The sequence below is a fragment of the Drosophila teissieri genome, chromosome 3L (assembly GCF_016746235.2).
Source record: "Drosophila teissieri strain GT53w chromosome 3L, Prin_Dtei_1.1, whole genome shotgun sequence".
NCBI classification, from domain to species: Eukaryota; Metazoa; Arthropoda; class Insecta; order Diptera; family Drosophilidae; genus Drosophila; species Drosophila teissieri.
Genome location: NC_053031.1, coordinates 21,494,162 through 21,513,948, shown reverse-complemented (window position 1 = coordinate 21,513,948; position 19,787 = coordinate 21,494,162). Strand labels below are relative to the sequence as shown.

The window sequence follows — 19,787 nt, the reverse complement described above, 5'->3', positions numbered from 1 at the left end:
CGCAAGGTTGGTCTTCAACTGGGCACACTTAAATCCATAAATATTTATTACTCCAGTATTATGAATCAAATTCTGTTAATGAGTTTGTATTAATTTGACAGAAGAGATTTAATTTAAGATGTTTTTCCATCAGCAAGAATAGTACAAAATCAATATTTAAAAATTACCTATCCAAGTAATTGATTAAATAAATTTAATAATATATACATATATGTATATAAATAAACTAATATTTTTTACCTATGAACTTCATAAATGAAATGACAATACCAACTAGTTAGCACCTAAAAATATTTGCTTCCACTTAAACTACCCGTCAATTTTCGATGTGCAAAGAGAGCTTTAATCCGTATTTTCAAAACTGAGACTGAAAGAGTACGAGTGTGCTCTTTTGCAAAATTGCCGGTTCGGCTCCATATGTCTTGCTCTATTGTGGGTAAGTGCTCCCCACTTCTAGCAACATGTTGCGAAGCGAAGTTTGGCGCCTTTTTTTTGTTTGAAGTGTGATCCACTAATTTGAGTTGTTTTTCAAATGCCTGGTTTCTTTTAATTGGTGATGCCTAATTTATATTTCATACAGTTGAATTTATTTTAGTTTCGCTTTGGATTTCCTTTTTGTTTTGGCTGCCTCCCGCCATGCTTATTTATAAAGACATTTAAATTTATGGGCTCCAATTCGACTCGACTTTTTGCATGAGATCAGAGTGCTTGGCCCAGTTAATTTATGGGCGAAACGGGTGCGTCTTGTCTCGTTCTTTATAACTAAAACTGAATGTTTCGAATAGCAGAGCAATAAACCGAATTCTTTTTTGTTGCCCAACAGCGAAAGTGTTGCCAGCAGATTTTCTGTTTACTTCTGCAGCTCAGTCAACCTGCAAATGGTCGGAAAAAGAATACTGAAATTCCTGACCACATTCAATGCAAACAAATGACGCCATCTGCTGCCGCTGGCGACCGTATTTATAAACAATTACGTAGAACAGCGCTAATGAGTCATGCAAAGGTCTTGTGAAATTTGCATACCAATAAAGAACTGTTTTAGGAAAATTAAAAAGGTAAACATATTCGTTAGTTTTTGTACACTGTAAAACGATAATCCAATTAAGTAGCGCCAGAGTTTGATCAACTTTTCGTAGGACTTCAACAATGTGCTTCTGAAAGCTTTCAGACTTCAGCAACTTGTTGCTTTCGTGGTTGAGCAACAAAAGCAACATCAACAAGTGCAAAAATAGTCACAAAACAACAACAACAGCAATGTATTCAAGGAGCAACATTAACATTTTCATTGCTTTTGCGAGCCTGACCGATTTTAAATAACAAGAGGGGTGATTTCCTAATGACCGAATCTGAAATACCCTTATAGAATAATAATAGGATTAATGGGCTTAAAATAATTTGTTAGGCTGTATATTGTATATTGAAACTTGCTAGTGAATTTATACACACAATTTATGTTTTATGTCATTATGATTAATATGCTTAATAATATGATAATCCCATTGTATATGGGATGAACATATGTACATAGATTGCAGATGTTTGGCATTTATGCATTTCATGGTCAGCAATGTCTCCATATCAAAGTTGCAGGCATTGGATTAAATTACGAATCCACCACAAGTGCTTCAAGAAATTCCACAGTACTTTTGATAAGGGGTCACCCAATCACCCAATAAAGTGGTCAAATTGACGGAACAGTTTATTATTAATCTGTTGCACTTTGTAAGCTGATAAACAAAACGGAATGTTTACAAACCAGGGCAATGGAGCGCACTCGACAAAAATATATTCGAGAATGGCAGCAAACAAATTGTAAACAAAGGAATAATTCGACAAAATATTAAAGCCCCACATGAAGGCAAATGGATCATAATTTTGAGATGGGTAATAGTTTCCCGGACGGGAAATGGGAATCGCGAATTGAAATAGATTAATTTATGGAACGCGAAAGAGTTACCATGCTTGGCCACGCAGGATGATCCATGCTGACTAAAAATAGGGATGACTTCCAAATAGAAATAGAATCGCCTTTCCGCTGGGGTTGGGGCTAAGTGGGTGGGGCCGATCTGGGCATGTGGGTATGTCGATGTGGATGTGGGTGGGGGGTGGGGTGTGTGGTGTGGGGTGTGGCGTGGGTGAGCGTGCCGCCATCTGCTCTGGACATTGGCATTGGGTGATGGCGCGGCGTGGCGCCTCGCTGCCAACATGTGCGGCAGCTGCCCCAAAAAATCCGTGCATAAACGTCAGTTTTTGTATAATGTTACGAGTGTACACCCGGATAAAATGGATCGTTATAGCTACAAATCATTCATTGTAGCGCAGGAACTATTTAAACAAAATATTTGGACTTGTTTGATTAAATCTAAAAATGTATTATAGTAATAATAACACTTCAAATTTCAATTTAAACAAAATGTACCTATTTAAATGTATTCTTCTGAAAGCCGAACTAAAATTACGCCATAATAATACAATTTATTAGTTATTAAGTAACAAAATCTAAAAGAATAACGTCTTTAACCACCATTTACCTGGGGACTTTTATAAAAAATATTCACTTTCTTCAATGTGAACAAAATGATAGTAATATTCTTTGTTGAAGGTGTATAAATAATAAAATCAGGCATGTATATAGACAAACAGACAAATAGTTATGATATAAAACCCAAATAGAAACTGTGCCTAAATTTTTTCGCCCGCCATTAACACTCGGAAAATCGCTCGGAAGGTCGCCTATGATTTATGCTGTAGCTCCTCTCTTTTGGGGCCATCAAAGGCCGGACCTATTAATTCGGTTTCTATTCCAACCGCATACGCCTTTGTTTCGATCTCGATCTAGATCGTCCATCGACACTCTGCTCTTGACTCCGCCGAGTGTTTGCGCAACTTTGGCAACCGTATCTAACATAATGCCCCCTAATTCTTGTAATTTATGGCAATTTAAAGATTTTCTCAGCTGCCCCAAGGGGTTGAGCCCCCCTTATATGACTGTGGAGAGTCATTCTGGCGTGACATTGACCCACAGAAAGGGTCGCAGCACGTGGACATCAGTGTGTTTGAATCAGAGAAAAACATCAATTAAAAATATAAATAACAAGAATGAACGCTATAGTCGAGTTCCCCGACTATCTGATACCCGTTACTCAGATAGTGGAATACTGACAGTTTTTAGCGTGAGAGTGGGCGTGGCAAAACGATTTTTGGCAAATCGCGAGAACTTTACAAGACTAACAAATATGTGAAAAAATAGCAAAATATTTTTCTGGAGTCTGCATGCTTAATCTCAACCTGAGACATCGACGTTCATACGGTAAGTATACTTCATATGGTTGGAAACGCCTCCTTCCGCCTGTTACATACTTTTCAACTAATCTTGTAGACCCTTTTACTCTACGAGTAACAAATCGAAATCAAAGATAAGCTTCAAAAGTTGTATCGATATATTATATTTACATACATACATTGTTGAGAAATAAAAAAAGATCTGGAATTTTAATTATACCCGTTACTCGTAGAGTAAAAGGGTATACTAGATTCGTTGAAAAGTATGTAACAGGCATAAGGAAGCGTTTCCGACCATATAAAGTATATATATTCTTCATCAGGATCAGTAGCCGAGTCGATCTGGCCATGTCCGTATGTCCGTCCGTCTGTCCGTAACGTCGAGATCTCAGGAACTATGTACATAAGTTAGAATGTTGAGAATTAGTATACAGAGTCCAGGGACATAGACGCAGCGCAAGTTTGTCGATTCATGTTGCCACGCCCACTCTAACGCCCACAAACCGCCCAAAACTGCCACGCTCACACTTTTGAAAAAGGTTTTGATATATTTTAATTTTTGTAAATTTCTATCGATTTGCCAAAACACTTTTTGCCACGCCCACTCTAACGCCCACAAACCGCCCAAAACTGACACGCCCACACTTTTGAAAAATGTTTTGATATTTTTTCATTTTTGTATTGGACTTGTAAATTTCTATCGATTTGCCAAAGAACTTTTTGCCACGCCTTCTCTAACGCCCACAAGCCGCCAAAAACTGTCAGTGTTGACTCTCCTCCGCACTTCCACTAGCTGAGTAACGGGTATCAGATAGTCGGGGAACTCGACTATAGCGTTCTTTCTTGTTTTATTTGTATAAGACAAAATAATTTCGTATTTTGCTAGATCTTCCAGATATTTGTATGGAAATACTCCATATTTATGTTTCCTTACAGATTTGTTTTTTAATTTATACTCGACATACTCTACATAATAGAAAAGTTTTATTCTGTATAAACGACGGAAGACATATGCTTCCATATTCAAGTCCTTGCCTTTAAAGGCAGCTATTATAAAAGTGCTTTTGCTAACGTTTCACAAGTTCCAAGCTAATTAAACCAGACAAATAGTTTCCGCGAAAGCCCCGCAGTTTCCTACTCATTGCAAATGCCAGATGTAGCAAATGTCTTAGATTTTCGCACATTTTGGTTATATACAAATATATATATAAATATATATTTATAATCTTAGAATAAGATCGGCAGGCGCAACATGTGTTGGTGCCAGGGGATTCGCGTCTGGGTATGCTCCACTAATAGGAACAAAAATTTGGTCCAGAACGATCGCCACATTTCTGAACCGCACCACCGAGACCCCAATGCGAAAAATTTGAATCGAGCAAACCAAACGATCATAAAATGCGAATAAACATGCTGATTCCTAAATTCGAAAATATGCAAACTTGCACTTGCTCGAAGACAATTGCTCAATAAAGCCAGACGTTTTCAATAATATTTTACTGCCGTTATGTATAGATAAAGTTTATATAGTAGTTCCATCAACAATTGAAGGTTACAACTCTGAATCATCCAGCAATTCGGTGAGTAAAGCTCTATGCAAATCTTTATGTTAAAGAGAGAGGCACTGATGAATACCTTAAACCAACTGACTAACGTGTTTTCAATTATGCAAATCCCATTGTAACATAGCTTACGCGACAGATAACCAAGTTTGGGATACTTTCAGTAATAAGTTTTCAATTAAAAAATATTTGATAAGAGGCAGCAGCCGAACACCCAAGTTGGTGAGCGCTGCGTGACTTAATTGCTTTTCGTTGTTGTGCCGCGATTGGCGCTAATTGAAGACAACTTGTTGGACAGCTGCCGATGGAGATGGAGATGGTGGTCAATGCTTACTGGTTACTCCTGACCGGTGGCCAGCAATCGGAGCCAACTGCAACCTGTCCCCGGGCGTCGGACAAACTTTGTCATTGATAATTGCCAAGCACAGAGAAAAACAAAAGCCGGACATAATGCCCATCAACTAGATCACTTCCTATAATATATCCTTACAAGTAAGCAAGAGAGATCGCTATAGCCGAATGCCCCGACTATCAGATACCCGTTACCCAGCTGGTTGGACTGCAAGGGAGAAATTCATATCGACAGAAATTGGAAAGACAAAAAAACCAAATTATTGTAAACAAAAAAGTTGTCGGGCTCCTTTAATCTGTTACCTACATATAAACGAATTAAGTAAGCACTTTTACTATACGAACAACTCCTTTTACTTTTTCGTATTGTCATAATATACAAATATTAATCAAATGAAAATAATTAAATATTTTTACTCAATAAAATGATTATTAAATCTTTTTATTTCCTACTAAGTTTTAATAAAATGTGTATATACCGAACTAGACGTTAATTATTATCCAAATCGAAATAATAAAATTTGATATTTTTCTCAGTAGAATAGTTTCAAGCCAGTCGCTCAAGAATTATGCGTGGCCACCAGTTCCAAGAGCCACATTGTCTGGCGTTTTTCATATTGTTGATTTTCTTGTTCGCTTTTAACTAATCGATTTCAATATCTTTACACTCAGACGGCAATCACATGCCATAGAGCAGAACACAGTTTTATTTCTGGTTCTATGAATATTCATAATTCTTTATAAAGTTATGCAACCTGTGATAAACTGTACCTAGAATAATTTTAGCCCGAGTCTGTATAGTACACAACGGGTAATTAAAACTATTCGAATTATTCACTTGTGGGCATTCCAAAAAATTTAGCATAAATTGACCCAAATTTTGGAAACAATATGAAGACATTTCAATTACTGTCACTTGACATAAAGTTCAAGTTCACTCGGGGTGCGTCATTACCACAAAATAGTACAAAAAGAAACAAGTTACAATCATTTTTTTTTTCTTTTGCTAGTTATCTGACTCAGCTATACTAAATATACAGATGTCTCTGAATCATCTCAGGAACTCTTATCGATGTGAATAATCGAGATAAGCTACCTAAATCACTTCTACATTTTTCTCAGTTATGAATAATGTGAAAATTGTGTTTGGCATATTAGTTTTGGCTCTCATTGAGAATTTAATTTGTGAAAAATGGAATGAAATGAATACTAACGCCAGACATGAACCATAAACCTTTTCCCGGGCATCATCAATAATTCAATAAGCATATTTCATTCACACTGGCTAAGGCTAATTAATCAATTTCCCTTTAATTGGCAGAAAGTAATTGCATAGAAATTGATCGAAACGGTTTGCGCTTTGCGAGTTCGCAAATAACACGTATACGACGCATGGGAAATGAAAACCCTGGCCATTCCCCCATCCACCCCCCACCGATGTGCAGCGAAGAGTGAAATTCAATTTGTTCCAAAAAAATAAATAGGAAAAGGAAGAGGAAGATCGCAAAATAGTTTCGGTCACAAAATCGCAGCCCGTAATTGCATTTCGCTTTAAAGAGGCTTTAAAATTATGCAAAACGCATTTGAGCTGCAGGCACGAAGCACGACGACCATCCATGTCAATGACAGATACCAGTATTCCATTCACCACCCACCGCCCACAGCTCAACCCCCTTTTGGCCCCTCGAAAGCGGCTGCATTTACGGCCACAACAAGTAAGGCGAAATTTGGCCAGAGCAAAGAAACTCCCTGCACACTGTTCACCCTCCTTACCCCATAAAAATACACTGGAAAAAATCCCGTTCAATATTTTCAAACCTTCTTGATCGAAGAAATACTGAAGATTTAAGAAAGATTTAATTCAATTTGAAATAGGTTTTCATAAGTATCATAATAACACAGCAAATGACATAAAGTATACTTACCGCACAGATTGTTGCAACTTGCAAGTGCAATTGTCGCTGCTTCGATTGCTCCGCCAATTCTCGGGTACATACATACATGCTCGTGTTTGCCTTATGGAAATGTGAGATTTTACTACATATGAAGAAAGAAAAACATGAGACGTTCAAAAAAGCTAAGAAGAAAAAAACGAGGAAATGAAAACACAGGCGACTTTGGCTTTTTGGACTTTGAGCTTGCCCATACATTTTAAGCAAACTAGGCATAAATGTATGGATAGAATTCTGTGTGGACACACGACAAAGTTCAATTGTATCAAATTGGTGGAAAAAAGGAATGACAAAAATAAACAAAAATCGAGTGCGACGCCATCAATCATAAGCATCAATCAGAATCGGCCAAAGGAAATCGAAACTTTGAAGTTTGCGGCATGCCACATTCGGAGACCAGCAATTTTGAGGTCCATTTCAATTAGAACATAGTAGCAAACAGGCCACAAAATGTGGCAAGTGAACGGGCAATGTATGTATTACTTGTTTGCATGGGGATATCTTGGTGTGAACACATTTGGAAGGAACTCCCAGGAATTAGGCCAAATAAATTCCACTAACAGTTCAGAACTTTCACACGCCAAATAATTAGAATTGGCCAAGGTGATCTCACTTTTCACTCGAAAGGTATTAATGTGTTCTTGTTAGAGCCGAGTGCCAACTGATGTCACTGCCATATTCAGCAGATTTATAAATTGTAGTTTGCAATAGGGAAAAATGCAGCAAGCAAACAAAAATTTGCAGCGGAAATGAGACATTTCTTTGGCCCGTCTTCATTTATTTGCACTGTCAGATTAACGGACAACTTTAATGTCATTTGATATTATAAAAAAATTACATACAAATATAGATAAGGTGTTTTCTTACCCACTTAGAAAGCTAAATAACCACTTACCACTGTCTAAAAATTATATTTATCGATCTAGATTACTCGTTTTTGATAATTTTAAAGCTGTCACGCGGTTCACACTCTTTGTATCCACCCATCTGCAACCAGTGCCAAATATTCAGCATGCAGATATGCTAACGAGCAGACAAACAGATTTTGGCACGCTTAAAAGAAAGCTATTTTCGGAGCTATTTTCAAACGCAGGCAGACCATGAATTAATGGACGAGGAATCACAAAAGGTCAGTTGAGCTTGAAATCCCTAGCTTAAAATTATTTTTAATTTAAAATAACCATGCGGCCAAGGGGTTAATCAACTTCTACTCTCAAAATGTAGTTTTCTGCTTAATATTGCTAAGACTAGATTATTTCATTAAAAAGCTAACTGTAATCAATGCATATTTTAAAACATCTTTCATGGCTTACGCCTTCTTAATGTCAACGCTGTGATAGATAATTTATAGACAGATTAGCATTTCGTATAACAATTATTTAAAAATTCATAATTACTATGACACTATTGCATAAATTGGGCATCCATTTCCTGAAGTTCACGCGTATTTAGAAACTGTCAGATGTGTCAGTATCGCGTCATTTGCCTCATTAAGCCATTATTTCCGCTTTAAATAGAAATGCTCGTTTGACACTACTGAAGAGCAATCTTGGTTCAATGTGTCGGCTGGCATGAATGATATCATGGATCGTTCTGCGATCTGTGTGCAAATATCAAGTACTATAGTATCTTTGGAGCACCGCAGATCGCGCTCAATGACGCCGTCTCCATTAATCACAATCGTACGAACCAGAATCGCCAGAAACACGATCATCAATTGCAGCCATCCCAAAGAAAACCCACATAAAAAGAAAAATATGCACTGGCACGAAGGCGAATTTCAATTTTATATAACATTTCGCGACATCTGATGGATGACTGGTGGATGGATGCGGTGGCGAAGCAGTCAATCAGTGGGCCAGGCGGTTGCAGACATTCGATTTAAAGTGGTGCTAAACGGAATGTTGATATGGGAAACAGCGGTCTTATATATGATAAGTATGACTTTCTATTACAGTTAATTCGAGGGTCTGTCCTTGCCGGATCCAAAATAAAGGACTGACCAGGACTTGTCCGGAATATCAAACACGCTCTCACGCTGGTAAACGCTAAAAGGGATAGGGAGTGTTATAAAATTGTACAAGTTTTTGTAAAATTATTCAAATAAGCAAGCGATGAATAATATTATTGTTCGGCAATTTGTCAATCGGAAACACGAGTGAACGCTAGAGTCGATTTCCTCGACTATCGGATACCCGTTACTCAGCTAGTGGGACTGCTGGGAAGATATTTTAAAATTTTACATAACTATAATAATTAACAACATAAATAAAAAGTACAAGAAAACAAAACATATTTTAAAAGACTGGTCTGAAATACATCTCTCGATCCCGCATTCCGCAGCTAGTACTCCCTATTAAGAATATACATATATACTTTATAGGGTCAAAACTGTTCCTTCTACATGTTATATACCTCGAATTTTATACACATTTATTTCGTTCCTTTGCTTAAGCTTGATTTGTTTTATAATAACAACACCATCGACATTCTTTAACCTATTACTAGGATTTTAAGTGGATATGTTTTTTTCTGACGAATCAAATTGCCCTTTCCGAGTGAACTATTCGGTTTTACATTTCTTTCTTTCAAACCTAATCTCACCTCGTGTCCGAGCTGGCCATTCTCTGGCGTTGGTGCTCGGGAATGCACGTCTGTTTGGGTGCTGGTTTTAGCTCCAGAGCAAAGTCACTTTCCGTGGGATCCATTGTGGGCAGTTCCTTATTGCCACTGCTAGCTATTCCGCGTTTTTCACGAAACTGAGATGACATGGTTCCCGCTGGTTTTGGGATTGAAACGAAAGTAAGGCGAATTCCTCTTTGTACAGACAATTTAGGGCCGAGATAATTTTGATAGATCAAAATTTTTGTTTTCCTTTAAAGAGTTGACACACAAAAAGTAAAATATCTTTTGTCAATTAAAAGAGTGATATGGGCTTGCCTTGTCTTATAACAGACAGAATAAGCAAGGGATAAACTTAGGGCCAAAATTAAACGTAGTTTGATATTTATTTCCAACTAGAAAAATCCTTTTTTAAATACTGATATGAAATCTGGCAAATGCTTTCGTGCAGCAAGCTTTCAAAAATCGCAAGCGATCATAACTGATTAAAAGTAATTTATTTTCGCGCATAGACAAGCCCACAATAGTGGCACATACTTTGAATAGTGGCCCTCCAAGTCCCTATTAGTGTAAGCGACGTGAAAGTAAACCATTTTCACCTAGTGAAGTCAGAGGAAATTCTTTATATACGGACCTCCGCTCCCAACAGACATGTGGCTTGCAAGTGCATTTGCTAATCTGAAGCTTAAGGCTGCATCTATTCCAGTGAAGAATTGTGGCGATATTATAACGTCTGACCGCCCTAACGATAAATGCACGCGATAGACAACTCCATTCGGTCCATTAATTCGAGAATAGACAAAGTATTTAAGCATGACTGTAGAGGCCAATAAAGCTTTTAGGGAACTGGTTGCGGATGTTATTACACTATTTCGAAACTATCCAACCAAGCTCGTGGATTAACAAGGGGCTTTGAATAGCTTCGGTTATTTCTAGTCGTAATGCTTGCCACGGAAATACACATGCGAGTTGAATCTACCTTCTAGGATATCTGGTAACTGAGGAGGTGATTCTGCAGTCATCGTAAAATATCAACTAGGTCACAGCCCTGAGCCTTCTACCTCTAGTAATGACAGGCAGGCAGAGATCGCGTACATGGAAACATTGCAGCTGCTGTATACGTATCTACCGCCAGCAGAAAGATAAACAGTAAATCAATGTGTGCTGCGTTAGACAACAAATTTATTGATGATGGTGAATACAATGCCAAACATGCATGGTGGAGAACCCACGATCCTGCACAAGAGGTAAAATGGTACAAGAAGTCATTGCACAAGGGCACAACCAAATTCTGGCTACGGGCGAATCCACTTACTACTCTTACAACCTCTTATTAACACCATCAGTATTTGATTTCGTCGTACACAGTAAGCATGTTATTGGCAGACTAGATGTATAAACTCTTCAACTCGGATCTTCTACCTTATCTGGCTTTTTTGCAAGCTAGGCCGTTAAAAAAGCCACAACGCTTAAGTCTACTTGCCCACAATGTTAACACAAAACCCATTCAAAACCCATTTTGAAGAACTGAGTGATGTCAACATGCAAATCCGGGCGGTGGATATTAACAATGCCACCAGCTCTGCTACTGCTCAGCTCAGTATTGCACTAGCTTACAAAAAAATGAAGTGTTCTCTAATAATTTTAAACAACGTTTTTCACTCTAAAACAAGAGAGAACGCGTTAGTCGAGTTCCCCGACTATCTGATACCCGTTACTCAGCTAGTGGAAGTGCGAAGGAGAGTCTTCATCACTGACAGTTTTTGACGGTTTTTGGGCGTTAGAATGGGCGTGGCAAAAAGTTTTTTGGCAAATCGATACAAATTTACAAGACATACAAAAATTAAAAAATATTAAAACATTTTTCAAAAGTGTAGGCGTGGCAGTTTTGGCCGGTTTGTGGGCGTTAGGGTAGGCGTGGCACCAAATTTTTCTGCAGATCGATAGAAATTTACAATACTAATAAGAAAATGAAAAAATATCAAAACATTTTTCAAAAGTGTAGGCGTGGCAGTTTTGGGCGGTTTGTGGGCGTTAGAGTGGGCGTGGCAACATGAATCGACAAACTTGTGCTGCGTCTATGTCTCTGGAGGCTGTATGCTTACTCTCAGCTTTCTAGCTTCTATAGTTCCTGATATATCGACGTTCATACGGACGGACAGACAGACGGACAGACGGACGGACAGACGAACGGACAGACGGACATGGCCAGATCGACTCGGCTATTGATCCTGATCAAGAATATATATACTTTATATGGTCGGAAACGCTTCCTTCTGCCTGTTACATACTTTTCAACGAATCTAGTATACCCTTTTACTCTACGAGTAACGGGTATAACTATCACCGGAAAGTGATAGGCTGCCACCCAAGAAAGCTTCAATAGCACTTCTTCTTGGCAATAGAACCATTCGACTTCTACCGGATCAAGTATTACAGTTCCTTGATTCAATATTCAACAGCATTCTTGATGTAAAAGAACGATGAAACTTACGTTCAGTAGGCACGTTGAAAATATTCAGCGTGGTTCTGGACCAAGGCCGGAATGGAATGTCTCCACAGGCGAAGACCATAAGAAGGATTTCTGGGGCTCTTTGGTACATGAAAACAAGAGCCCTGAAACGCAATCTCAAGGTGCCCAAACTCAGAGCTCCAGAACATCGCCGAAGAATACAGGGAACGACTCAAGGCCATATCTCCAAATCGGGATGAGGATCGATATATGTATATATGGCCACCTTGTTTTTAAAAGGAGAGATTGCTCCTAGGAGACATGAGCTACGACATTTTCGCAGCTTTTGACAACGTAGTATGCTCCACCAATATAGCATGCCGGCCAAAGCTTAGTTTCCTGTCAAGGATGTCCTCTTGGTCTTGTCGAAAACGTGACATTTGCTTATTTGCTACTGTTTATTCCTATGCTTCAATCATGCGCCAATTATTCAAAGGAACAAACATACTCCTTTAAGGCTTGACCAGGGAGGGGTTTCTGACTTGAACTGCCGTATCATCAGCGTATGTTGCAATGAGAACGTCATAAGTGTCCACAGTTTGGACTAATCTTGGAAAAAAAGACTCAAGAGACACCGACTTGGTTATCTTGGATACTATCCCCAAAGGTGGAATCATAGTGATGATTCCCAAACCAGGCAAAGACAAAACGCAACCCTCATCCTACAGACCAATCAGTCTCCTATCGTGTCTCTCGAAACTGTTTGAAAAGGCATTTTTAAAACACCTAGCTCCCTACTTAAGATTGCGAAACACAATACCATCCCATCAATTTGGTTTTCGCAAAAATCATGGAACGATCGAACAGGTCAATCGCATCACAAACGAAATTCGTACTGCTTTTGAGCACCGGGAATACTGCTCAGAAATATTCTTAGATGTCGCACAAGCATTTGACCCAGGCTGGCTGGAAGGACTAATGTACAAGATAACAAAACTGCTTCCGCAGAGTACCCACAAAGTGTTCGAATCTTATCTCTTCAAAAGAGTGTTCTCAATCAGGTGTAACAGCTCGACTTCACACGACCGCGTCATCAATGCTGGAGTTCCCCAAGGAAGTGTGCTGGGCCCCGTTCTTTACACTTTATATACAGCAGACATGCCTAAAACTATCAACTCACAACCTCTACGTTTGCTGACGATACCGCAATACTCAGCCGATCCAAATGCCCATCAAAGGCAACAGAAAAACTTGACTGTCATCTTAAAACAGTGGAAAGATGGATTGCGGACTGGCGCATTAAGATAAACGAGACCAAAAGCAGACATGTAACATTCACACTGAATAGACAAACCTGCCCACCATGTACCCTAAACAATACACTCATCTCACAATCAGACGTAGTAACATATCTCGGGGTTCACCTAGATAGACGCCTCACCTGGCGGCGACATATAGAATCTAACAGGACTCATATGAAGTTTAAAGCAGGCAATCTCCACTGGATTATTAATTGCAACTCTCCGCTTAGTCTGGAATACAAAGTACTTTTCTACAATACCGTGCTGAAACCCATTTGGACATATGGCTGTTAATTATGGGGAAACGCGTCCAAAACCAACATTGAAATTATACAGCGAGCTCAGTCAGCGATTCTGCGAACTATCACTGGGGCACCATGGTACCTACGCAGCGAAAGCATCCATAGAGACCTCAACATAAACCTCGTCAACGAGGAAATCCAGATGAGAAAGAGTAAACATCAAGCAAAGCTCGCCGCACACGAAAATCCTCTCGTGAAGTCGCTCACGCGTGTATGTAGTCACAGCAGACTAAAGCGCAAAGATTCTCCAGCCCAGCAAAGAAATCCTAGGGCCGCCTCTAACTAATACAACTATTTAATATTGTACTTAAACTAATTTATATAATAAGATTTGAATAATTATTGTTAGTCTCATAATAAGAGAAGATCCAATAAATAACGCAATAAGTTCGAAAAAAAAAGAGACACCGACTGTGTTTATACCCGTTACTCGTAGAGTAAAAGGGTATACTAGATTCGTTGAAAAGTATGTAACAGGTAGAAGGAAGCGTTTCCGACCATATAAAGTATATATATTCTTGATCAGGATCAATAGCTGAGTCGATCTGGCCATGTCCGTCTGTCTGTCCGTCTGTCCGTATGAACGTCGAGATCTCAGGAACTACAAAAGCTAGAAAGAGATTAAGCATACAGACTCCAGAGACAAAGACGCAGCGCAAGTTTGTTGATTCATTTTGCCACGCCCACTATAACTCCCACAAACCGATCAAAACTGCCATGCCCACACTTTTGAAATTTGTTTTAATTATTGTTCATTTTTGCATTAGTCTTGTAAATTTCTATAAATTTGCCAAAAAACATTTTGCCACGCCCACTTTAACGCCCACCAACCGCCCAAAGCTGCCCCGCCCACACTTTTAAAAAATTTTGATTTTTTTTGATTTTGGTATTAGTCTTGTAAATTTCTACAAGACAACACTGTTAAAAATGATTACCAGAAACCGCAGAGCTTGATCTGGTTAGATTTTAATCGACCTGTTGTCAAGAAGGTCATGAGACCTGAGACTTAAACCTTTTCGTGATTATCCACGGAGAGAATTTTGAGGAGGAGTTGGTACCCATAAGAGCTTCGCTATTAATACCAGGAGATAGGAAACGGCAGCGTTGATGCTTCTTCAGCTGCAAAACATATAGATCAGCCAGGAGAGGGGTGTGATCTGATGACAGATCGTGCAGAGTTCGGATGTTGAATCTGTTCATTGAGTAGGCTTTGGTTACAAAAAAAATTTAATGGACAGATGGAGCTGTCTGTGTGTTGAAGGAGAAAAATGTTGGCTCTCCTGTTGCCAAAATTTGGTTGTGGCCGTTCGCGACTACTTCCTGAATGAGTTTGTCTCTAGCGCAGGCTCTTGAGTTTCCCCACAAACCGTATTTGGCATCGAAGTCTCCACCTGCTATATACGCTTTTATAAAACGCTCGCTGGGTGGGAGATACACCGAAGCTAATGTAACCTTTCCCTCTGAAGTCTGTAGCTGCACACTCGCTACCTGCCGGTCGTTGGTTGAGATTAGAGGTTGGGGACAGTGTTGCAAGGAGGAGTGCACTATAACAGTGGCACCGCCTCTGCTGTTTCCACTGGGGTGGACGGCGTGTTAGGTATAGTAACCAGGCGCTGTTTCTCTCGCACGTGTGTTTCAGTGGCAACCATGATATCGATACCTTGCGTGATTAGGAAAAGCCAAAGAGTTCCCAGCTAGTCCACGTGCATTCTACAATCCGATTTTTATTATTGGTTGAGTCATTTTGACGACCGTGATAGACACCGACTGTATAGAGAAAACCCAACGCAAAGCCTAGAAGTATGCAATGTTTTCTACAGATTTATTTTTTTTTTTATGTTTTATTTATTAAGTGAAGAATCCGTACATCATAATATTGTATCTTAACATCACAGGGGAGAAATATTCTAGGGGTAACCAAACACTATATACAAATTAGTGAAGTAGGAGCATATATACATAGCAGTTTTTACTGCTGTCCAAATGTCTTGGCAAAGCCTTGCCTTTTGAGTCGTCTCAGAGGTCGAGCGGGGATAAGACGTCTTGCAAGAAGGCTGCTATGACTCTGTAGTCTGTCACTGTATCGACTTGTGTGTCAATTTGTTCCTCAACTGTGTAGAGATTGAGGTCCTTATGGAGTGTAGAGTTCCGTACGTACCAGGGGCAGTTGGTTATTTGTCGCAGTGCTCGATTTTGCATCACCTGGATTCGTTTGTAATTTGATTTGACTGCGATTCCCCAAATCTGGATCCCGTATAACCATACGCATACACAGCTCTTTTGCATCTCAGCGAGAGGGTGACAGATTTATTAGCAACTCTAAATTGCTGTTCGAAAAAATTACAATTTCAATGTATAATTATTCCTATGGTTCCTAGATTCCACATAAACAAAATCCGTTCAGCTCAGAGTAAAATACTGAGAATGTGCAATGCTCCCTGGTACATGCGCACTAGTGATATAGAAAGAGATCTGGCAATAGAGAAGGTTGGGGACGTTATCCAAACACTAGCTCAGGAGTACGAAGACAGGCTGAACCGGCATCCAAATGTTCTCGCTGGACGTTTGTTACGGCACAATGTAAGGAGAAGACTAAAAAGACCACCCACAGGATCTATCTTCTAGAACCATGTCGTAATTCTTAGTATTAGTTGTCAATAAATATTTAAATTTATAAAATATCTATCATTAAATATAAATAAAATTTGTTAACTTTATGCCTAATACAATAGTATTACTAAGTCCTATTCCTTAAACATATAATTGTTTAGCTTGCCTGAAGGTAGCAGTACAATAATTTAATTCTACATGTATCCAAACTTTTTAATACAAAAAAAAATGTATAATTATCTAAAATAGTCACAAGATATGCTTTAAGAATAGTACAGTACACTGCCCTTCAGAAGCAACATAAATTTATTTTTATAAAGATGTAGGTTTCACTTGTAACAAAAGTTGTATTTTATTAAAACCTATGTAATCAGTACTTAAAAATTTAATAAACCTGCACCTGAACGGCTAGGAATCTGCGCGCATTATTGGTCATTTTTTTGATCATGCTCATGGGCAGTATCATGGAGCACCGACTGCGCAATACTTGGCCCACATCGCTGGGTGCTCGGATATCGTAGACATAACCAGTGTTAACGCCAACGCAATCGGCCATCTGGGGACCCAGAGTGGACCAGAGCGAAATGGTAGCCAGTAGTTGTATATTGCGTGGTATAAATCCGGTCAGCCAGAGAACAAACATCTCTATATCCGAAGTGGGTTTTTGCCGACTAAGAACTCCCGTAGTACGAAGTTCCTCATGACCGAAAGACTTCGATAAGTGGGTGCGGCCACTCATTACCATCACGGGCAACAGATCGTTCAAATCCTCGGCCTGGGTGTCGATAACCTTATCCCGCACCATATAAACCATGTGACACTTGGCTTTGTCCAGCATCGTCATGTTGGTGTCCAAGAAGAAGGTCTTGGTATGCCTTGCCTTAATCCGCTCCATGGTTAGAGAACGATGATCGAGCAGCATGTGGGTATTAAAATCCGAGACAAAGCACAGCCGCTGACAGTCGTGATCGGGACAACGGACTGGTGATCGGGAAACATCAAATTCCTTGGCTCCTTCCCTCCTGGTCACATAGGGTTTCTTCTCGATCAAGCGCGGCAGTTCCCTCTCCGCACAAGCTATGGTGGAGAACTGAGCTCTGGGCGCGTTCAGGGAGACTTCCGTCGATTCGTCCATACTTTGGATTAGCCTTACTATATCCAAGGGATCGTTGACGAAGCGAGTGAAGAGTGCCCGTTGTGCCGAGGACACTAGGGTGCAAAGCCTGGGAGACGTGACCAAAGGCTGCGATTCTTGAATATTATCCTTGGGATGATAGGCATTGGGCATGTAGTATCCCACTTTTTCGGGGGATGCAAAGGGGTTTCTCAGCTGACAGGGCAAGGGTATATAAATAGTCTTCGTCCTCACAGATTCGCAAGCCGTCGATGAGGTGCTATCTATATGTGTTTCCGTTTCCGAGCCGAAATCGCTATAAATAACGGTTTCAGCAACACTTTCCATTTCCGTTTCCGTTGTCGGACGTGTGCCCAATGGTTTCAGACTGTCCAGCGATTTCTGATCCTTAACCAAGTTCTTTCCATTCACAAATGGTAAATTATCTTCGCCTAGAGCTTTTAGTAGGGTTTCAAGAGTTTCCTCCTTGAGCAACTTCCTGCTTTCTTCTATTCGTTTTCCGATTTCCATTTTCGACACTAGACGTGACAATGTGATGTGAGCTCCACCACTCTGTCGCTTACGTCGTCCTGTTGGCGACCGATGGTTCATGCGCTCCAGGTCGTCCAGTTCCATTTGAGTCATCTGATATTTCACATTAAGCCTCGTTCGCATTGAAGCCAACTTCCTCATTTGTTGCCGTTTCTCGGTAAGTTTTTTTTTAAACGTAATGTGGCTAGAATTTAAAACTTTCCCTTCACTCCTGGCTATGCTCTGAACATGGCTGTCTTGCCTGGAAGTCCCCGGCTCAGAATCATCGGCAGCAAAGTGACGCTGCAGCTTCTTGATATCCTTGAGGGAAAATACCGGACCAGAATATCCCATATATAGTTCTGAGCCTTTTACTTTTTTGTTGGAAGTGCCTGAGATTTGATGTCGTTCAACGCGATGCTTTTGGTTCATCTTATACGGGTTAACTGGCGACAAACGACGATCCGGATTTAGGGGTAATTCTAGACTCAGATGCTTGGGTGGCGTAGATCGTAAGAGTTCAATACCCTTAACTTTTGGAGATCTTGCAGTGCGCGGCATCATTTCAGCTTTTTTCGTTTTCTTTACTGGGCTTGAGTGGCCTAGGATCGGCTTATCAGTCTGGGGTCGAGTAATAAAATTTAAAGGAACGTTAAGTGGTGTAACAGGTGGCGGTGCATCATTATCACGTGGAATCTGAAGATTCCGATTCAAATATCCATTCCTGTTGGGCAGTATAGTGAAGGATGGCCCGTTTTTCGGAGGATCCACGGCCTCCACGGCCCAATTTTTCTGTTGCTTAGCCATACTGTCGTCCTGTGTCGTACTGTTGCTCTTTGTAAAGAAGGTCAACTCGCTGCAGAAGTTACACCAGCTCGAAGCTCCCTCAACATAATCCTCTCTGCCGAATTTGAAGTTGTCGCCAATTCGAGGACTCAAACTGTTTCTTCGATGACCACAACGAATGCACTCGTACATTTATGTCTAAGCTCTTTGGCACTTACAAGATAATTTATAAAAGCGCTACCGAAATAAATATATAAAATTGCTTAAAGTTTTTCGGGTTCGGTTCCCATAAATGGGAATGTAAACAGTGTGAAAATAAAAATTATGTACACATCCAGTCGGAGTTTAGAAAACCTGAAAACTGGATTGAAAAAGGCCTATAATATAGCCTATAAGAAAATGTAAATTACAAAATAAAAATTGGTTTAAGGTCAAAAATATCCCATAAGAAAAGCATTGGTCCGAAAAATATGCCAAGTTAAAAGCTAATTGTAATAATATTAATTACTGGAATAAGATCAAATTTGTTAAGCTGAAGTTCCTATTTTTGCTTTTCCGGACCGGCCCCTTTGGAAATACGCAAACATGCTCGCCCGGGGTTGGACAATCTATCCATTGGCCGTGAAATCTGAAGAAGAAGGTCAGGAGGGTACGTGCAAAACTCACAGACTGAAAAGCGAATACGGGGAACCTTGGATTCCCAGACCAAGCGTACTCCAGTTTATACGCCTCGAGCCGGAGCTCTTGAGCCCAATTGAGATTGTCAAACGCCCCGTCAAGTGGCACCTGTCAGCAGGTGAGGACAGAAATAAAGAGAGGAGAAGAGCTAAAAGTGGAGAAATATGTTTTTTGGCACCGTGACGTTTGAACACCCTATTTAATAACGTATATTCATCTGTAAGATTTATCTTATCAATTTTAT

General features: G+C 39.8%; 2 protein-coding genes across 3 annotated transcripts; both read right to left on the bottom strand.

Moving 5' to 3' along the window:
- Positions 1 to 8,905: 8,905 nt before the first annotated feature.
- On the bottom strand, positions 8,906 to 10,097 carry LOC122617444. 2 transcript variants are annotated; one of them, XM_043793300.1, is made up of 3 exons: positions 9,752 to 10,097; positions 9,103 to 9,195; positions 8,906 to 9,039 (listed from the first exon to the last, which is right to left on the bottom strand). In XM_043793300.1, the coding sequence occupies exons 1-2, from the start codon at positions 9,916 to 9,918 to the stop codon at positions 9,105 to 9,107; spliced, it is 258 nt and encodes an 85-aa protein (XP_043649235.1). In that variant the 5' UTR covers positions 9,919 to 10,097; the 3' UTR covers positions 8,906 to 9,039; positions 9,103 to 9,104. The 2 variants fall into 2 exon arrangements, with proteins under 2 accessions (XP_043649235.1, XP_043649234.1); XM_043793299.1 differs by having other exon boundaries at positions 8,906 to 9,195; positions 9,752 to 10,096.
- A 6,664-nt stretch (positions 10,098 to 16,761) lies between these two features.
- Positions 16,762 to 19,191, bottom strand: LOC122616951. The gene has a single exon (XM_043792548.1). The coding sequence runs from the start codon at positions 19,055 to 19,057 to the stop codon at positions 16,820 to 16,822; it is 2,238 nt and encodes a 745-aa protein (XP_043648483.1). The 5' UTR covers positions 19,058 to 19,191; the 3' UTR covers positions 16,762 to 16,819.
- Positions 19,192 to 19,787: the final 596 nt, after the last annotated feature.

Coding starts and splice junctions, on each gene's coding strand:
- LOC122617444 (XM_043793300.1), bottom strand. CDS start 9,918: ATGTCATCTCAGTTTCGTGAAAAACGCGGAATAGCTAGCAGTGGCAAT. Junction 9,196..9,751: donor ATGGCCAGCTCGGACACGAG/GTGAGATTAGGT, acceptor TATCCCTTTTAG/CGTTTACCAGCGTGAGAGCG.
- LOC122616951 (XM_043792548.1), bottom strand. CDS start 19,057: ATGTACGAGTGCATTCGTTGTGGTCATCGAAGAAACAGTTTGAGTCCT.